This window comes from Tasmannia lanceolata, unplaced genomic scaffold (genome assembly GCF_043159265.1).
Source record: "Tasmannia lanceolata isolate RefF3 unplaced genomic scaffold, GAP_Taslan_0.1 ptg000025l, whole genome shotgun sequence".
In the NCBI taxonomy this organism is placed as follows: Eukaryota; Viridiplantae; Streptophyta; class Magnoliopsida; order Canellales; family Winteraceae; genus Tasmannia; species Tasmannia lanceolata.
In genome coordinates, this window is record NW_027518702.1 from 8865418 (window position 1) to 8883774 (window position 18357).

At 36.5% G+C, this 18357-nt stretch overlaps 1 protein-coding gene across 1 annotated transcript; it reads right to left on the minus strand.

Moving 5' to 3' along the window:
- Positions 1 to 5567: 5567 nt before the first annotated feature.
- Positions 5568 to 13841, minus strand: LOC143857901 (CAAX amino terminal protease family protein). The gene is made up of 10 exons (XM_077368435.1): positions 13399 to 13841; positions 12273 to 12364; positions 11787 to 11894; positions 11594 to 11676; positions 10950 to 11083; positions 10361 to 10410; positions 10136 to 10228; positions 8692 to 8783; positions 6703 to 6809; positions 5568 to 6116 (listed from the first exon to the last, which is right to left on the minus strand). The coding sequence occupies exons 1-10, from the start codon at positions 13681 to 13683 to the stop codon at positions 6075 to 6077; spliced, it is 1086 nt and encodes a 361-aa protein (XP_077224550.1). The 5' UTR covers positions 13684 to 13841; the 3' UTR covers positions 5568 to 6074.
- Positions 13842 to 18357: the final 4516 nt, after the last annotated feature.

The following is an 18357-nucleotide window of genomic DNA, read 5'->3' on the forward strand; positions in this document are numbered from 1 at the left end:
TAACTCCTGCCTAACCATGTTTCTTTCAAGGGATTTGCTAGGGACTTTCGCAGAAAGGCATTTCGCGGTCGGTTGTTGAATGAAAAAAGTAGCCACACAAGCTCACTTTTTCAGCAGATTTTGTCTTAATCATTTAATTCATCTGAGGTGGCTGCTATCTCATGCAACATGCCAGCCGCGAAATGCCTTTCTGCCAAAGTGCCTAACAAATCTCTTCTTTCAATTTTCATTCGCTTTTGTCCTTGGAATTTTTGTTTTTCTGAAAACCTTTTCCCTTAGAAAATCGGTTTTGTCACCACTGAGGCCCTGTTTGTTTTTAGGGGATTTGCTAGGGGCTATCGCAGAAGCCATTTCGCGGACCGGCTGTTGCTTGAGAGAGCAGCCACCTCAGATGAATTAAATGATTAAGACGATTTTGAGATCCGATTGTGAGTCCAAAACAGGTTATTGGACTCAAAATAAAATATAGGGAAGTGATATTTACACCCCTTTTGATTACGAGGGACACCTCAAAATTAAATATAGGGAGTGATATTTACGCCCCTTTTGATTACCAGGGACACCCAGCGCCAGTGCACGTGGCAATCAAACCCACTGGATTCTTCTGACATCAAGTACATTAGCCCCCCTTTAGTCACTGATACACTGGCACTGGGTGTCCTTAGTAATCAAAAGGGGCGTAAATATCACTTCCCTTAAATATATATTTGACTATGACACCCTCTGTTTTGATTATGACACCCTTGCCACACCATCACAATCTCTACCGAACCAATGCATCGGGCAAGCTCCTAAGTTTACCTCGTGTTTTGATGGGGTTGGTCCCAAGATCTCCACTGTAAGCCATGCATTAGAGTGGGGCCTACCATATTAAACCTAATGTTTTGATAGGATGGGGCCTACCATTTCACACTACATCTATAGCATGTTGGGGCCAACCATTTTACACCTCTTGTTGGGAAATATGGCCACTCTTTTTACACCACAAGGAGGTGGCCGAAGGAAGAAAAGGGGGCGAATATATCATTTACCCTTATGTTTTGATGGGGTGGGGCTCACCATCTCCCCCCAAAAGATGGGGCCCACAATGTACACCTCATGTTTGATGTAGTTTGATTCCACCATCTTACATCTCATGTTTTGATGTGGGCCCACCATATTACACCATGCATACCGTGGGTCAAGAATGCTAAATATACTAGCATTTGAGTCATGGTCATAACATGAAGTTTTGAGTCAATTGATTTTTAGGGTTTTGAAAAATCTTTCCAACCAATTTCTTTAATTTTCCTTAGGGTAGTAGTGTTAATGAAGTATTTGAACTCTACACCCCTTTAAAATCAACCCCTTATCATATTTTTTAACTCATTTGTGTTACTAAGTTTGCTAACCATGTCTGCTAAGTGGAGAACAAAGGAAGAACCCTATAATAAATGAAAGGATCCTTGAGTCAAATCCCCAACTTGGAACTCCAAATTCAGTGAAATTCCCCAAATCTAGCCCTCGGTTCAAACCACTCTTGTCTGTTCCTTGACCTAGGGCTTGCATCCCACCTTCCAAACGTGCAACTCAAGTAAAAAATTAGGTCAAATTCTTCAAACCCAATTCTCCTCTTCTCATTCTATGAGAACATTAAAGTCCAAAAAATAATCCATGTTTCCAATGTAGGATTTACAATTTTTTTTTATTGGCCACTGATATTTGCACTACTGTGTTTTGATAATTGCACAAACTCTTCTTGTCTTTTATTATTTAATGGGCTGTCAAAGGTTAATACAGTTCCCAAAAAGCTCTCAGAAGCCAATTAAAAAAGAACAGACAAGCTGAGTTTGTGCAATTATTAATAGTGCGATATCAGTAGCCATTTTATTTTGTCTTCAACAAGTGCCTTTATTTAATTATCATATAATTAGTTGAGGATTTGCTAGGGAATTTCACGGAAAAGTATTTTTCGCAGCTGACTTTTGCATGAGAGAACAGCTACGTCAAATGAATTAAATGAATAAGACAAAATTTGCTGAAAAGTCAAGCCACAAAATGCATTTCCGAAAAGATTCGCACCCCCTGTAGGATAATTCACACCCCTGTAACGTGAATTGAAGTTAAAAAAGGTTAAAGCCTGCCACATACCCTCCTGGTGGGTGATTAACCCCATGGAATTAATCGTTAACTTTCTGTTCACCTCAAAGACTTCTTAGAACATTAAACCCCCCAAAGCAACCCATTTCTCTATGAATCCACACTTTTTTATGACAACCCCTCTTATTTAATTATCATTAATTACTACTCCCCATCATTCCCCAAAAAAACCCCATGACTTAATCCTTCTTGCTTTCAGTTCTACCTGAAAATTTACACCAAACAACCCTTGTTTCCAGTGTAGCATACATTTTTTTAATCTTTTATGCCAACAATTAGTAATCCATTTTATTAAGGGAAGTGATATTTACGCCCCTTTTCATCACCAGCGACACCCAGCGTCAGTGTATCAATGGCAAAAAGGGGGCTCATGTACTTTATGTCAAAAAAAAATCCAGAGGCTTTGATTGCAAAGTACACTGGCAAATGGGTGTCCCTGGTGATAAAAGGGGGGTAAATATCATTTCCCTTAATTAAGGGCAGTGATAAATCGACTCCCAAATATCTTAGAGAGAGAGAAAGACACATGGGGAGTCGATTTATCGGTCCCCTTAATTAATTGTGATTAATTAGCCAACCGATTTTTTAATAAATATTTAGCTCCCCCAAACTCCCCAAGAGTCCAAGAGTAAATACACAATGCTTTCAAATCACTCAAATGTCTCTAGTGTTTGAAAACTACATCCAATTTTCTGTTCAATATATGAATAGTTTTATAATCTGTATTTGCTCTTAAATTTCTTTCTAGATACATACTATTCAAACCTTATCTTTATTGAACATAAGGACAAAAGAGAACTCCATGTAAACATCTTATACTATATAAAATAATCAAGGTTGTCTTGTTACAATGATTTTGAAATTATTTTCCTTAACATCTAGTCTTTTGGTGGTTAATATTGATTAAAGTATGTAATCTGAAAGAGATGGGGTGTCTAATTTCTGTTACTAAATGATTGCAACTGAGAAAACTCAGTTTGATTGTGAAGTATAGGATTCCTGTGGCTATGGAAGTTTAATAACAAAGGCAAAAGACAGCTTAAGAACAGACTTATGTAACTAAAGAGCCTAAATTCTACATTGATCGCGTCATTCATCTCTACTATTTTCTACCAATAGATATTAATTACAGAATGAAATTCAATTTTTGGAAACTTGATCGGTGATCGAACCACAATAGGTCTCGGTTCGGTCCACCCGCAGTTCAGTTTGATGCCATTAATATATTAATTTTAAATTAAGGCTCTGTTCACTTGCGTTCCCGGGAAAGCAAATCCCTGGAAAACAGCCTCTTTTTTCCTTGACAAGACAAAATTCTGGTGTTCACTTGCTTTCCTGAGAAAGTAACAAGCCTAGGTGGAAAATGTCAAATAATGACATGGAAATTGCCAAAAATGATGTGGAAATGTCTCTTTTCTCACAAGTGTGGGAAACCAAATCCCACTATTTTGGTCGGATTTGCTTTCCCAGGAAAATTAGTGAAAAAAGGTGGGCAAGCAGTTTCTCGGGAAACCTTTTCCTGCACAGTTCCTGCGCACGTGAACAGGCGCGGGAAACCTTTTCCTACACAGTTTTCCTGGATTTCTTTTCCTAATGCCACGTCAAGTTCCCGGGAAACCTTTTCTTTTCCTTTCCCGGGAAAACAAGTGAACAAAAGGAAAAACACGTTAAAAAAAAAAAAAAGGGTTACGGTAAGAAAATAATTAATGGTAATTTATAAATCCAAGTGAGAAGGAGAGAAAACCATGAATTATCTGATAAACTCATGTGACATATGAAACTTTAGAGAGATAGGGAAATCTTTGAGAATGATGTTGAGAGGGAAAAAAAAAAACTGCGAATGATAATCGATATGCCCAAGTGAATGTTTGATATTTTCTCTCCTTTTTTACCAGTATGCTTAGAATTTCATTCTTAATTAATGTGAATGTTTTTTTTCCAGGGAATATTCTTTCCACCCTCCCTCTCTCAACACTTGGTAAGCTAATATTCCATGAAATAAAAATTCATGGTTGCAAAACATGGCCTAATTATTCCTTTTATTTTGTATTTTTCTGTACCGTTGTAAATCTATGGGTGACGTGGATACAATGAGGCTCCCTTGCCACTGGTTTTTGTAAGGGTAGATCGTATTTTCCAAGAATGTCTAGGCAATTTCGCTCAGTTTTTCAAGAGAGAATAGCCACCTGGTAGCAGAATTTGTCGTATTCATTTAATTCATCTGAGGGTTGCTATTCTAAATTTCCTAAATAACTCCCTATGTTTCCACTTTATTTCAATTTATCACCAATTTCAAATACATATTTCTAATATTGTTTTTCTCTACCCCTTGCTCTGAAATTTGCACCCCTATTCAAACTTCTCTCATCTTCTGTTACAATTCCAGAAATCTTTCAACAGCCAAAGATGAAGTTTAAAACTTAGAGCCCCTAATCTCTATGCAGAAGGGGTCAAGGGGGTGTACATTTACTAATAACAAAAGGGTGATGATATATTCACACCCCCTGTAGGATGATTCGTACCCCTTTTAACTTAACGTGATTTGACGTCAAAAAGTGTTAAAAATCTGCCACAATTCGTGTTGCAAGGGGTGCGAATTTATCATCTTCCATTCTTGTCTAATTCTCTTTGACTTATCATTCTCCTATTCTCCCAGCCATCTACAAGCAACCAAACAGAGCATAAGGAAATAAATAAATAAAGAGTCTTCGTACCGAAAAATGAATTAAGTAAAAGAGGTCGGGGTTTATCGGGTGGCGTCGGAACAGGTGCTGGCTTGTGATATTCAAGGAATAAGATGGCCTGTACAAGCGGCTGTTGGGCGACTATCTCTGACTCCAATTTTTTTTTTTAAATCTCTCCGTAATTTATGATTTTTTAATACAACGATAAATTTCTAAAATTTCTCGAGATTTTGAAAAAAAAAAAAAAATCATCGAGACATCTTCATATTTTATTTTTACAAAAAAAAAAAAAAATGATCACTAAAATATCGCAATGAATTCGAGATATTATTTGTTTTCCAACCTTTGTTCTTAAATTTTAAATATTTTATTTTTCCAGATGCTTCAAACATAAATACGAAAATAACATAAAAATTTAAAATATCCCAAGATAAACCTTTCCTGAGAAATTCCCAACATAAATACTTGTGACTATGTCCTTGACCAATCACAGCAAGTGTATGATCAGGTGCCACCTGATTTTACCTCTAAGAGACTAAATAATTGCACACTGGGCGTGTTCTTAAACTTTCACTGCTCCACCTTTGATCTTTTCAGCTCATCCATAGGGTAAGATCCATGGTTTAAAATATCAGTTAAGAGTAATGCATGGGCAGTATGTGGATATTTAACATTTTAGGTACTATTAAACATAACGATGGCATGCTTGGTTTCACAATTCCAAAATAAAATTGAAAAGGGAAATATGGAAATATGATTCTTCAATAGAAAGAAATAACAGACAGTAGACAGGTATTAGTGGGGGAAAATGCTGGAATCTGTCTCACTCCAAGAGGTGATATTTTAATTCCATTCCGACATTAAAGCCAAATTTTTAATTTTTTTTTCTCATTCTGATTCTCAATACTAGCAATCCAAACGCAGCCTAAAGAGATTCCCACGCCCAACCATCAGCATCACCTCTATTGTTATTTGGGATTTGCTATGCGTGGCTGATCTCGCATGCAAAAATCAGTCGCAAAATGGCTTTCCGCGAAATTGCCTAGCAAATCCCTTGTTATTTTGTGTCTAGATCTACAAAAGCAGCAATTACTGAGCTGAAGTGTTAAACTATAAACATAAAACATATTACATTTGCTTTTCTTGCTGCTTCTGCTTTATTTTCTCAATGGAAACTACTAGAAAATCAAACAGAAACTCAGTCTTCACAAGCTCATCCAATCAATTCAATGGAGAGATTAGGAGCTTCCTTCAGGATCCCTGCAACAGCTCTCTTATGTCATATCCTTGGAGCTGTAGACAAAACAACCCAAAACATAGTGTTATAGCAAATTCCAAAAACAAAAGCCAAAATTGGACATAACCATCATGTTTATAGAGCAGTGATAAATCGCCACCCTAATATCTTAAGGCCCTGTTCGTTTAAGATTATGACAACCGATGGTGAGTGACAAACTGATTATTGGACTCAAATTTAAACATAATTTTGAGTCCAATAACCAGTTTGACAGTCAAAATAGGTTTTCATAATCTCTCTCTCTCTCTCTCTCTCTCTCTCAGCAGTGCCCTATATGGGGGTCGATTTATCACTGCCCTGTTTATATCCTACTGCTAATATAATAAATAAATATTATAGGTGAGATATATTTTCTCTGTGGATATCGGATTGGGTATTGAGCAATGCTAAGGGCCTGGTTTGCTTTGGATTTTGGTATCTGACCATGAGTCCAAAACTGATTAAAAATTACATAATTCCGAGTCCAATATTCAGTTTTGGACTCAATTGATTCTTAAAATCCAACACAAACAGGACCTAAACAATATCTAAAAACCAACCAAAATTAAGGAGAAAAAAAACATAGAAATGTAAATGGTTTACCTGAAGAAAGGTGAGCAGCAAGATGACTCCAGAGTTCCAGAGTGAGTGTATGGCCATGGGTGTGAGGAGATTGCGAGTCTGTGCATATGAAAACCCCAACACGACCCCTGTGTATACCATTCATTAAAAACTAAATCAATTACTTCAAAAATAGTGGAATTGACGCAACAGAATCAAGTAAAGGGAAAGGTCATTTTCTTTATAACCTGAAAATAAAAAACACAACTTATATCACAAAATAATCTTTTAAAACATGTAAAACTCAAAATCAGACCCAGGTCAGAAGAATTGGATGATAGTTAAAAAGACGCAAACTTGGGCTGCAACTGGATAAGAATCCTGATTGACAAGTCTGCTTGCACGAATATGTTGGCTTTTATTATTAAAACCGATTACTTTGAAAATGCTAACCATGGGCACAGGCTCAAGCTTGGCCACTACATAAACTAGATCATGCCAATAAAATAGTATTCTTACCATTAGGGGTAATTTCTTTTTAAATAGTCATAAGTTGATGGTAACCATACGGGGGCCCATATTTTAATTTTTAAGTGTCATTTAGCCTTTAGGTGCTTTTTAAGCCCCTCAAGTTATAGGAGGGGTGCCAAGGTCCTTTTTTGCATCAAATCTTAAGTGATAGAGGCATTTAAGTTGTTTTTAATTAATCATGTAAGTTGTCGAATGATCACATGGGCCCACATCGCAACATAACGGGGTTGTGGGACTTGAAGTGAGCTAGCTTCCATCACGAGTTAGGTTTTGAAGAGTCCTAGCTTACTTCGTAGTAGGAAGAGTCCATGTAATAGGAGTTTTATGTCAATGAGGAGTTAGTAGTTATAATAGGAGTCCTAATTAGACTAGGAGTTGTTTTGCAACAAAGATGAAGAGTTTTTTTTCAATTTTGGTATGGTTTGTATAGCCCATAAATATAAAAGGTCTATCGGCCTGAAAACCGTTGAATATGAATAAAAACTGATGTTTTCTTCTGTTGATGGGGTGTGACGCCTTTTTTGAAATGTGATGTTTCATATTAAGTTAGTTCTCTATCCCTAAACTCCTCTTTCACTTTCATTTTTTTCTCTTCGCTTCTCTCTTTCTTCTAATCACTTTCTATTTTCCCTTCTTTTTCTCATTTCCCTCTTCACCCTTCTCGATTGGGTTCATATTGGGTTCATAAAATGCTCTCATTTTCTACTCCTATCACCCTTCTGTGTAGATCATGGTCTTTCTTGATCTTGATTATCTATTCTCTCTTTCTCTTGGTTGTCATGGATTCACGTCAATTTGGTATCACATCCAGATTCACACCATATGTGATGAATTTTAAAGATATTGCCAATCATAGACGTTCGGAGAATGTATTTCCATTTTCTAGAAGTTCAGCATAAAAGTTACGTGTTGAGACATCGATAAGGCTTTTAAAAAATTAATTAAATTGTGTTTTCTTTCTGTCATTGAGTATAAACTATAAAGCATACTTCTTCTTTTTTGAATGGTATATAAAGCATACTTCTTATAATCATGGTTTTAAATTTCGTCCGAAATCCGAAATTTCAGATTGCGGTTGGGACCGAACTGAAATTTCGAGCTTGCCAAATTTAGGAAATTTTGAGAAATTGAATATTTTTTTTCTAAAAAAAAATATTCAATTTTTCAGAAATTTAGGTAATTTCGGCCGAAATTGATGTCGAAACCAAAAACCATGCTTATAATGAATTACTCTGGTCATTGCCTGGGAGACAAGTATTAACAATGTGTAGTTTTAATGTACTTGCACTTAAAGTACATTGTAGTTAAGGACGTGAGTCCAAGACCCAATCCACCCAGTGACTGAGCCAAATCAAATTTGGCTAACTTGATGACTGATGTTAACTAAAAGCGTCAAGGAGTCAGCCTCCTTCAACAGGACCAGACTCTGGGTTAATTAGTGACCTCCTAAAGTAGTACAAATTTATGAAACTAAGACTATAACTGAAAATGGAGTATTACCTAGGACAAAAAGCTGGGGAAACTCTCCAGGAGTAAAATGGGCAAGAGCAAATACTGCAGCGCTAAGAAGCACAGAAACCGGTGCCGGAAACCTGCAGAAGGAAGCAAATGCATAAAGATCGGACAAATTCCTGATCAATCACCATTAAGCTACAAACTAAAATTTCAATCCTAAAAAATTAAATGGTAGATACAAGTTAAGACTTCAAGATAAACCAAATTGTATTTCCTGGTTTGAACAACACCATGAAAGAAATGGGTGCAAGTAGTTCAGTTCTCAGTTTGAATTTTAACCATGTAATCAAGCTGATTTCGGTTTGAAATTTCAAAATTCTTTATTTCTTTTTAGCTAAGGTTGGCCCAGCCCAACCCAAATCGCATTCCACAACCATCCCCACCACTAATCAATATACACTATTTAGGTCCAGCGAACTTGTGCCCTCCCCTAACCTTAGCCATCTTATATTTCAAAACCTAAGAGCCCTATGCCTACTCCCCAAAACACAACACAACAGCCCCTCCTGTCTCCTATGACTCATATTAGCTCCCCCGTACCCTTAGTGGTAGCACTTCATGCTTCCTTTTCCTAAACCCAATACCTCAGTCCCTCCTAGCTCCTACAATACAATCTATCCCCTCAGCATTCCTTTCACTAGCACCTTTGACAAACCTTTGGTGACATCTAATCCATCCAGCAAAAACACATTTTGCATACGACATAAGAGATGCAACACAAATAATCAATGAAGTGGATGAGAGGCAATTACTTCAACAAACCATGCCAAATTTCAAAAGAAAAAGAAAAGGCAATGGCTCCATGCAAAAGAGAAAGTGGTTGCAATGAGATTGTCTGCTTCTTGAAATGTTTTAACTACAATTTTCATGACTTAATTAAAATTTTCTCATCATCCGAAGAAAAAAAACTACAATTTTCACTCAGTCTGAGAAACTCACTACTTAAGAGATTCTCCCATTTAATTGTTAAATGAGACAGAGAGAGGTAGTTTCAACACTTTAATTACAATTTTTGTTTTACAAATCTCATTGTTAAATTGTGAGAGGTTAATGCTCTTGGGTGAGCTGTCTATGTTTTTACTTGACCTCTTAGTTTTTTTTTAAAAAAACTCATCTCAAATTTCTTCAAGTATTTAAATTAAACTGCCACATGTATGTTGCCCCTTATCATCTAGCGTATGTATACACTTGGTAAGCAAGCAAGAAGAAGAAGAAGAGGCCTTCATATGAACAGAGAAAAAAAAAGCACAAGGAATCATGAAAAAATGGCTTCATACAGATCGCAATAATGGCCGAATTAAAGAAACAATATTACATAACAATAACAAGTGGGCCGCAGTACAATCCACTAACAGGAATAAAGCAAGTTTGAGTTACCATACATGTTATTTTAAACCTAAAAAGCCTTCACAACTAAAAAGTGCATTACCATTTAGTCAAGGAAACCATTAGAAAGCCTCGAAATACTGTTTCCTCCAGCAGTGGAGCCATAAAACCTGTGATGCCCACCAGACAGGCAGTGCTACGCCAATATAAATTCATATTGAAGCACAATTAGTTTGTATGTCCCAGTTCTCAAGCACCACTATTGTATCCTTAATCGTGCCAATTCAGAAATTTCAACGCCATGACAAGGGTATAAAATGATTAGTACCTGATACTTGAAGAACCAATCAGTGGTGACAAGCGAATGAGTGCATCAGTCTGAAACAATTTTTTTAAGAAAAAAAATGCAGGAATCATCAACAAAATAGTCAAACATGAAAAGATTTTCCCTCGTTTGTTTAGGTTTTAGAACTCTTATGGAACTAGCAAGTTCATGTGCATGTCTGAAATTGTAAGGGCCCTGGAAATGAGGGTGACAAAAAATACTTGTATATCAAGATTCAGTTTCACGGCATTTTTTCCTTTATAATCCAGTTATTGAAAATAAAAAATCACAAATCTCAAAGATTTTTGAATTTCAATATTTTATAGTTGATAGCACAATTTCAATCACGAGATTGACTTCTGTTTTCTTTCAGTGTGTGTGCACGTATGCATGCTCGCACGATTTAAAAGTGCAACAAAAGAAAGGTATCAATAAACATCCAATTAGCCTTGAGATGTAATCCGCTTTTTTATGGGCACCTTGAGATGTAAGCTTAGACAAAAAAAAATAACAGAAAAAACCATAGATAAAAAAATAATAGAAAAACCATTCAAAAAATAATAATAACAGAAAAAACATTGATGCATCTAACCTCTCTCTGTGGGGTTTCTCCATTAAACAAGGCCAATCCTGCTCCCGTTAATGCTATAGCAAGAAGGGCACCCACAAATCCAATCCCTGCCCATAACAGCCATCCTTTCTGTAGATTGAATGGTTCCTCCCATTCTGAAACAGTTCCATTATGTGCATCATCAACACATTTACTCATCCACAAATGCAAAACTAGCTGACAAAGCCCTAGAGATCTATCTTTGATAAATATTGAAATATTAACGGCATACATTTTCATACCATAACGGCATACATTTTCATACCAAGGTTTAATTTTTAAGACTTGAGGCAAATTCAGACATGGGGCCCCAAGTCCGAGTAGACTGAAATCATGGTACACGATTGACCTTTTTAAAGTTAAAAAAGCTAATGCTTTAGTTTGATATCTTATATTTTGATCATTGAACAAGTTCTTCAAGTATTAGATAATGTTTTCTGAACCACAAACCACGTTACTCCTTCAATTCAACCCAGTACATGACCAAGTTGAGTTGACATTCGAGCAAGCATTAAATAACCAGTTACAATCATGGGGGGCTAATAATAGCTTATTCACTAACCTAATCAAGAGTTAGCACAAGAGTCAAAACATTTGCAATAAAGAACATCTTTATACGCACGTACTGTAGCAGAAAATTTCATCTGGAAGTGGCTGGAAGGTGTTGGTGACACCATATACAACTCCGAGTACAACTGCAGTCACAATGCTGCACAAATAGCATGTGTGGAGGCTTAAACTATAAACAGAATAACTATAAACAGATTTTTTTTTTACTATAAACAGAATTCAACATAACAAAGAGGTGGTAGATCGTACAATTGGTCCACAAATAGTATTTCTGCCTTCTCATCTGAACTCAGGTTTCCACCCTGAATCCCTAGATATGGTGCAACTGATGACACAACCAATCCTGTCAAAACAAAACTGGCTGAACAAACCTCAGTTTCATTTCAATGGCAACATTTCTTTCTGACATCAAAATTGGATCGTACAGGAGCATCCAGCAATGACAAATTGTCAGTACAGATCGAAGTTTTCAAATTTTGCTAAAGTTCCGTTTCTTTCTACGTAAAATGGGTGAAAAACAAAATCGATGCCCATTTTTTCACTCAAAAAATGGGTGTAGAATTAGTTTTACACCCTTTTTACGTCCAAAGAAACAGAGCCTAAGGGAAATAGGGATGGAATATCATCTCACTACTTCAGCAGACCATCAAATAAAACAAAATATGGTTTTGTGCTTCATAGTGAAATTTTGGTAAAAATGTAAAATAAATTAAGTCTTGTTTCAGAGAAATGCACCCTAATCCACATCCAATCATGGTGAGGATAACTGTTTGCCATTTCCAAGGCACGTCCCATGGCTCAAGGATTGGCCAGTCCAATCCAGAATCCTGCACATTATGAAGGAATAAGTACAACCCATGGTTTGAATTTCCATGAAATCTCAAAAAAATACTTCATACATTTCTATCTTTACACCCTTTTGAAACCAAGGTTTTAAATTTCAACCGAAATCCGAAATTTAGGACCGAAAATTTCGACTGAAATCGAAACGAACAAAACCCGAGATCTTCGAAACGTACAAATTTCGGCCGGAACTTCGGTAATTTCGCCGAAATTTCAGGAAAATATTAATTTTTTAATCATTTACGAAATTTTGGCCCAAAAAATGAAATTTCGAGCGTCCAATACAAAATTTCTGGATTTCAGCTGAAATTTCGGTTTCGGTGAGGACCGAAATTGACCCCGAAACCAAAATTTAAAACTTTATTTGAAACAGAACTATAAAAACAATTCCAAAATTCATTCACCTGCCCTATTTCCAGAAATTTCTCATAATTGCCCTTAAATATTCAAAATTGTCAAAATTTCCATTTTCAATTTATTTTACGCCCTGTGTGGATTGCAAGAAAAACATTACTGATGGAAAAAAAATTCGTGGAAATTTTTTTTCTCTTTCAATAATTTAGAAGGCAATGATATGACTGTGTTTAATTTAGATTCAATTTATCTTTTCTAGTGTATAAAAAAGTAGGAACTTTTAGAAATATTTTTCCTTTCCAAGCTTTTCTAGAAAATTCTTGGAACTTACAAATGAGAAACAAGTTCTGAGAATAAATTAGAACAAGAAAAAAAAGAACTCATCTGCAAATTTAAATTAATAAAAACTGTAAATGAAAAAGAAAAAGAAAAAGGAGAGGCATAATCACATGAAAAATCTAAATAAATTCAAATAAGAAGTTAAATACTTATCAAGGAGCAGAAAAATCTAACCTTTCCTGTAAAATTGCTTCAAATTTAAAAAAATAAATAAATACCGTAAAAGAAAAATAAATAAAAGAGAGGCATACATATTCACATGAAAAATCTACATAAATTCAAACAAGATATTAAATACTTGAATCGAGAATCAGAAAAATCTAACCTTTTGTGTAAAATTGCCTTCAGATTTCTCTTTCTTATCACAAGAACATACGAAGGAGAAACCCTTATCCAAAACCCGCGTCTTCTTTACATTTCCAAACCCTAAAATCTCTTTTGATTTGCGAAGATAAAGACGAACAGAAAAGTTGTTGTTTTTGGTACTGAAAAGAAAGGCATTGTTTCCTTTGGATAAGAGATTTTTCTTAGAAGGAGAGAGTTTTGGAAGGTTAGGGAAGGTGAGATGAGAGGATTGAACGAGGAGAAATGAGGATGTTGATGAAATCATCTGATTTTGAAGGAGGAACCTGAGATTCAGTGTTAGGAGAGAGGAAAACCCTAAAGGTAGGGTGACTTTAGGAAGAAGATAGGGTCAGAAAAAATAAAAGCAGAGAAAATAGAGGGAGATGGACAATGTGTAAGTAGACAAACATTGATTTACCTTGTAGTTTGGATGCAGATAGTTTACCTTGTAGATTAGTGGTATAAGTAGTCAATAAGGAGGAAACAAACATTTGTGATGTTTGATTCATCTACTTGGGATTTACCTGGTAGAATAGTGAATTAGTGATCGTAGTGTTTAGTTGCCAATGTGATAAGAGCATGGTCTTACTTCGAAACCGAAACGTACTGATCTACCTGGGATTTACCTGGTAGTTTGGATGCCGATAGTTACCTTGTAAATTAGTGGTATAAGTAGTTGATAGGGAGGAGATAAACATTTGTAATATTTGATCTACTTGGGATTTACCTGGTAGAATAGTTATAGTAGTGTTTGGTTGCCAGTCTGGTAAGTGCTTGGTTTTAAATTTCGATCAAAATGCCCTTTTTTTATTTCTTTATATAATTGACTTTCTACCTAATTTCAGCCGAAATTTCAAGATTTCGGCCAAAATTTTGGTTTCCAAAATTTCGATTCCGGCCCAGGACCGAAACCGAAATTTAAAACCATCGGCAAGAGAGATAGGAAGGGGTGTTATTACGATTACACAGAGAGAGAACATGGTGCCACGTCACCGGAAGGGTGGCCCAGTGCATGAGGCTCCCGCCGTTGTGGGGTTTGGGGAGGGCTAACTGTATGCGGCCTTACTCCTGCTTCACTGAGAGGCTGTTTTCATGACTCGAACCCGTGACCACCAGGTAACAATGGAGCAACCTTACCCAATGACACGTTACCAAATAAGTAATAATTATCGTTGAATCTTGTCGAGTAATCCCTAGGTATTGTGATGCTAAATTGGCTATCAAACACAATAAAATTACCACCATCCATTTAAAAAAATCACCGTAAAGTTGCCAAAAAAACATTTTTTTACTTGACATCCTTAGGATGCCAGGCATGTGGCAGCCAAACAGGCATGGTAATCTACCCATGTACACCAAAATATCATTGCAGTTATAAAATCCTTTGAATAATTGAAAATGAGATTTACTAGGGTCCATAACATAAGGCATCTCGCGGCTGGGATGTTGCATGACATAATCCGAGCCTTGTGTGGCTGCTCTCACATGAGGCATCTCGCGGCTGGGATGCCTCATGTGATGGTCACTAGCAAATCCTATTGAAAATTTTCAACTTCTTTTTGTCCTTATAGTCTTATAGACTGTAAATTTTTTTGAGGCAATTGCTAGGGACCATGGCACGAAGTATTTTGTGGACAGGCTGTTGTTGCATGAGAGAGCAGCCACATTGGCTCACTTTTTGTTTTATTCGTTTAATTCATCCTATGTGGCTGCCCCCATAGGATGGTGACCTATAGCAACTCAACTCAACTCAACTCAACAAAGCCTTTGTCCCAACTAGTTGGGGTCGGATAAATGATTCCTTTAGAAAAAATTCATGAAGATGGTAAAATGAATCTATCTGGCTTTAATCCTGGTTCTAATTGGGTTATTCTATGTGGATCATTTTCTTCCATTCTATCCAATCCAGGGTCATGTTCTCTATTATGTTCTTAGCTATCAAGTCTTTCCTTATTGTTTCTACTCAAGTTGTTTCCGGTCTGTCCCTACCTCTTTTTACTCCATCAATTTGGCACGAGTCGCCTCTTCTCACCGAGCAAATTCTTTCTTTAATAATTAAAAAACTATGCATTTTTAATTTGGAAATTATATATTCCTCTCCTTTTTTTTACTTGGGACAGCTCCCTAGGGTAAAGATTAGTCATAAACATAGCAAAACTTGATATTAGATATAAAAAATCCAGGTTTAATATAGTATTTGGTTATAAAACGTAGTAAAAATGGTTAAATAAACGAAACATAAAGCAAATGCGTTTAATAAGTTTTAAAAAAATTCATTTACAAAATATAGTGACAGAAAATTTCAAAAGTTGGCCAAAAAACACATTTAATAAGTTTAAAGATCTTGTGTTTTAAGCGTTCTCCTGAAAAGATAGTTTTTTTTGGTTGTAAAAATTTAAACGAAGTACTAAAATGGCGAACCTACAAAGCAACATTTAAAACGAAGTTTTGCTAACTATGGCCATAATACATTGGGGGGGGGGCTGTCCCGAGTAAATAAAAAGGGGCAAATGTATCACTTCCGGATATGAATTTTACAAAAAAAATGGTCGATTTCTTAGTCGATCCAAACGAAATATTCTAAATTATCTTAAGATCCAACATAGCACGAATTGAAAATTATAGAGAGCATTTGGTATGGCCAAATCTCTTGATCTTCAACCGATCGAGAATGTTCAACAACTGGTCTTTTGGATCGAGTCCGTCGATCCTAAGGAAATCGAATGTGAGGAATAATCTAGGACGTTCAATCGGTGTACTTTGTGATAAATAGGAAATGATATATCAGTCTCCATTTCTTCCTTGGGCCAATCCCACTATAGTGTAAGAGGAGAAGTGATATATTCACCCCTTTTTTCCTTTGAGACAGCCCCCTCTAGTTTAAATGAGTAGTCGAAACTCCGAGCGTAGTGGAATTAAGTAGTCAGCACTCAGCAGGGAGGAAAAAGAGAACAAGTAAACCATTAGCAACATGTTAACACTCAACGATTCGTTTCATTGTCATCAACAAGAGGTGCAGCTAATGAATATTGCCCCGCCCGTATTATTGTGTCGACTCCATGAACGGTTCTGATTACAGTACACATATACATATGTATGGTTGAGATCGAACGAGCTGGGATTGGGGTTGTTGACATGTAAGCCTACCAAAACCAATTAAACAATAAAAAAGTAGTGGGACTACATCCGCACTACCATATTTTGATAATGTCACTACTAAAATTGGTCTCTGACTTTAAACAATCACATCGTCGTGGCCATGCTCTTGCCGACATTCCTGGCTCGCCTATCCACAGGTTGTGAGATTCCTGAACAGAACAAAGAATGTTATACAAGAGTGATGCATTCACCCCCTTTTCTTCTATAGGGCAGCCTCCTCTAGTGTATTTACGACTTTACGAGTACCGAGGTTTTAAATTTTGACCGAAATTTCGGTCAGCACTGAAACCGAAATCACCTAAGCCTGAAACAGTAACGGATTTCGGCCGAATTTTCAGTTTTTTTGAAATTTCGTCCAAAAATTCGAGAAATTCAACACAAAAATCTCAATATTTTTAATTATTTAGTTTTTTCCCTAAATTTTAGCCGAAATTTGGTATGAAATAATATATTATATTTTAATTATGTATCCGATTTCGGCCGAAATGTCCCGGTTTTGGTGAGGGCCGAAACGGTTACCAAAACCGAAATTTAAAACATTGGTTATGAGTTATGACCATGGTTTTTAAAATTTCGACCGAAATCCGAAATTACCGACACTGAAACCACCAAAAACCGAAACGGTCATTTATTTTGGCCGAAATTTCGGTAATTTCGGCTGAAATTTAATATTGAAAAAAAATACCATTTTCTTTGTGGTACCAGATTTCGACCAAAATTTTAAACCTTGGTTATGACTACCCTTCTACACTACAATGGGGTAGCCCAAGGAAGAAAGATGACCTAACATATTGATTCTATAGGACCTAATATAGATAGGGTGTCCCTAAAAAATCATCTCCATAGGATGATGGTGAGCGTTGATTTGTGGAGGTTTAAAATGGATGGCTAGAAGTGAGTCCATTTTGTGCTTTTATAGATCGAATGGTTAAGATGATTGTATGGAGATGGATTGTTCGGAACAACCTATCCCTGTGAGGTTCTATGGAAGATGAGTCAAACAACATGGAGATGGTGTATTTATGGTGGCTTGCTCAGACTGAGCTATAGCTAAGAACGAGCTATAGCTCATAACCTCGCCCCCTAAATAAAATTGGAATTATTATAAAAAGAAAGTCACTTTTATGCTTCTTCCTAAATGACATTCATTAGGCCCTATTTTTTCTCTGTTTATATCATCAGATCTGTTGATATGAACAGTAATGATAACGAGGATTGGATGCCGTTAAGAAAACCTTGATCGAATAATCCTAGGCCCTTGATCAATGAAGCTTGTTTAGGGTTCTGTCAAGAAAAGTTATACTATTGATTTTTCAGTCCTTTATCGTATGCATGGGATGCCTGTCTGGGATGGGGCCAAAACAATGTAGGTTGCCTCATTATGTTCTACGATATTATAAAAAGGTCTCGATCTCACATTAGGGGTGCAACTCGGGTCGGGTTCAACCTGGAAAATGGTCAGATTGAGTTCGGGTTTAGGTTCGGATTCGGGTTTGACTTTTCCCAACCCGGTTTGAGTTCAGATCGGGTTCAGGTTGAGGTTTTGGCAACCCAACCCGAGCGAAACCCAGCATTTTTCTTATGATTTTTTATTTTTTTAAGCTTAAAAACTCAGGTTGGGTCGGATTGAACTCGGGGTTGGATCGAGTTTGGGTTGGAAAAAAGGGTTCATTGGGTCGGGTTGGAAATCAGGTCGGATCAGGTTGGCCTCAACTCGACCCAACCCGACCCGAGTTGCACCCCTATCTCACATACACGCCACCTTGTAGGACCCAAAAAT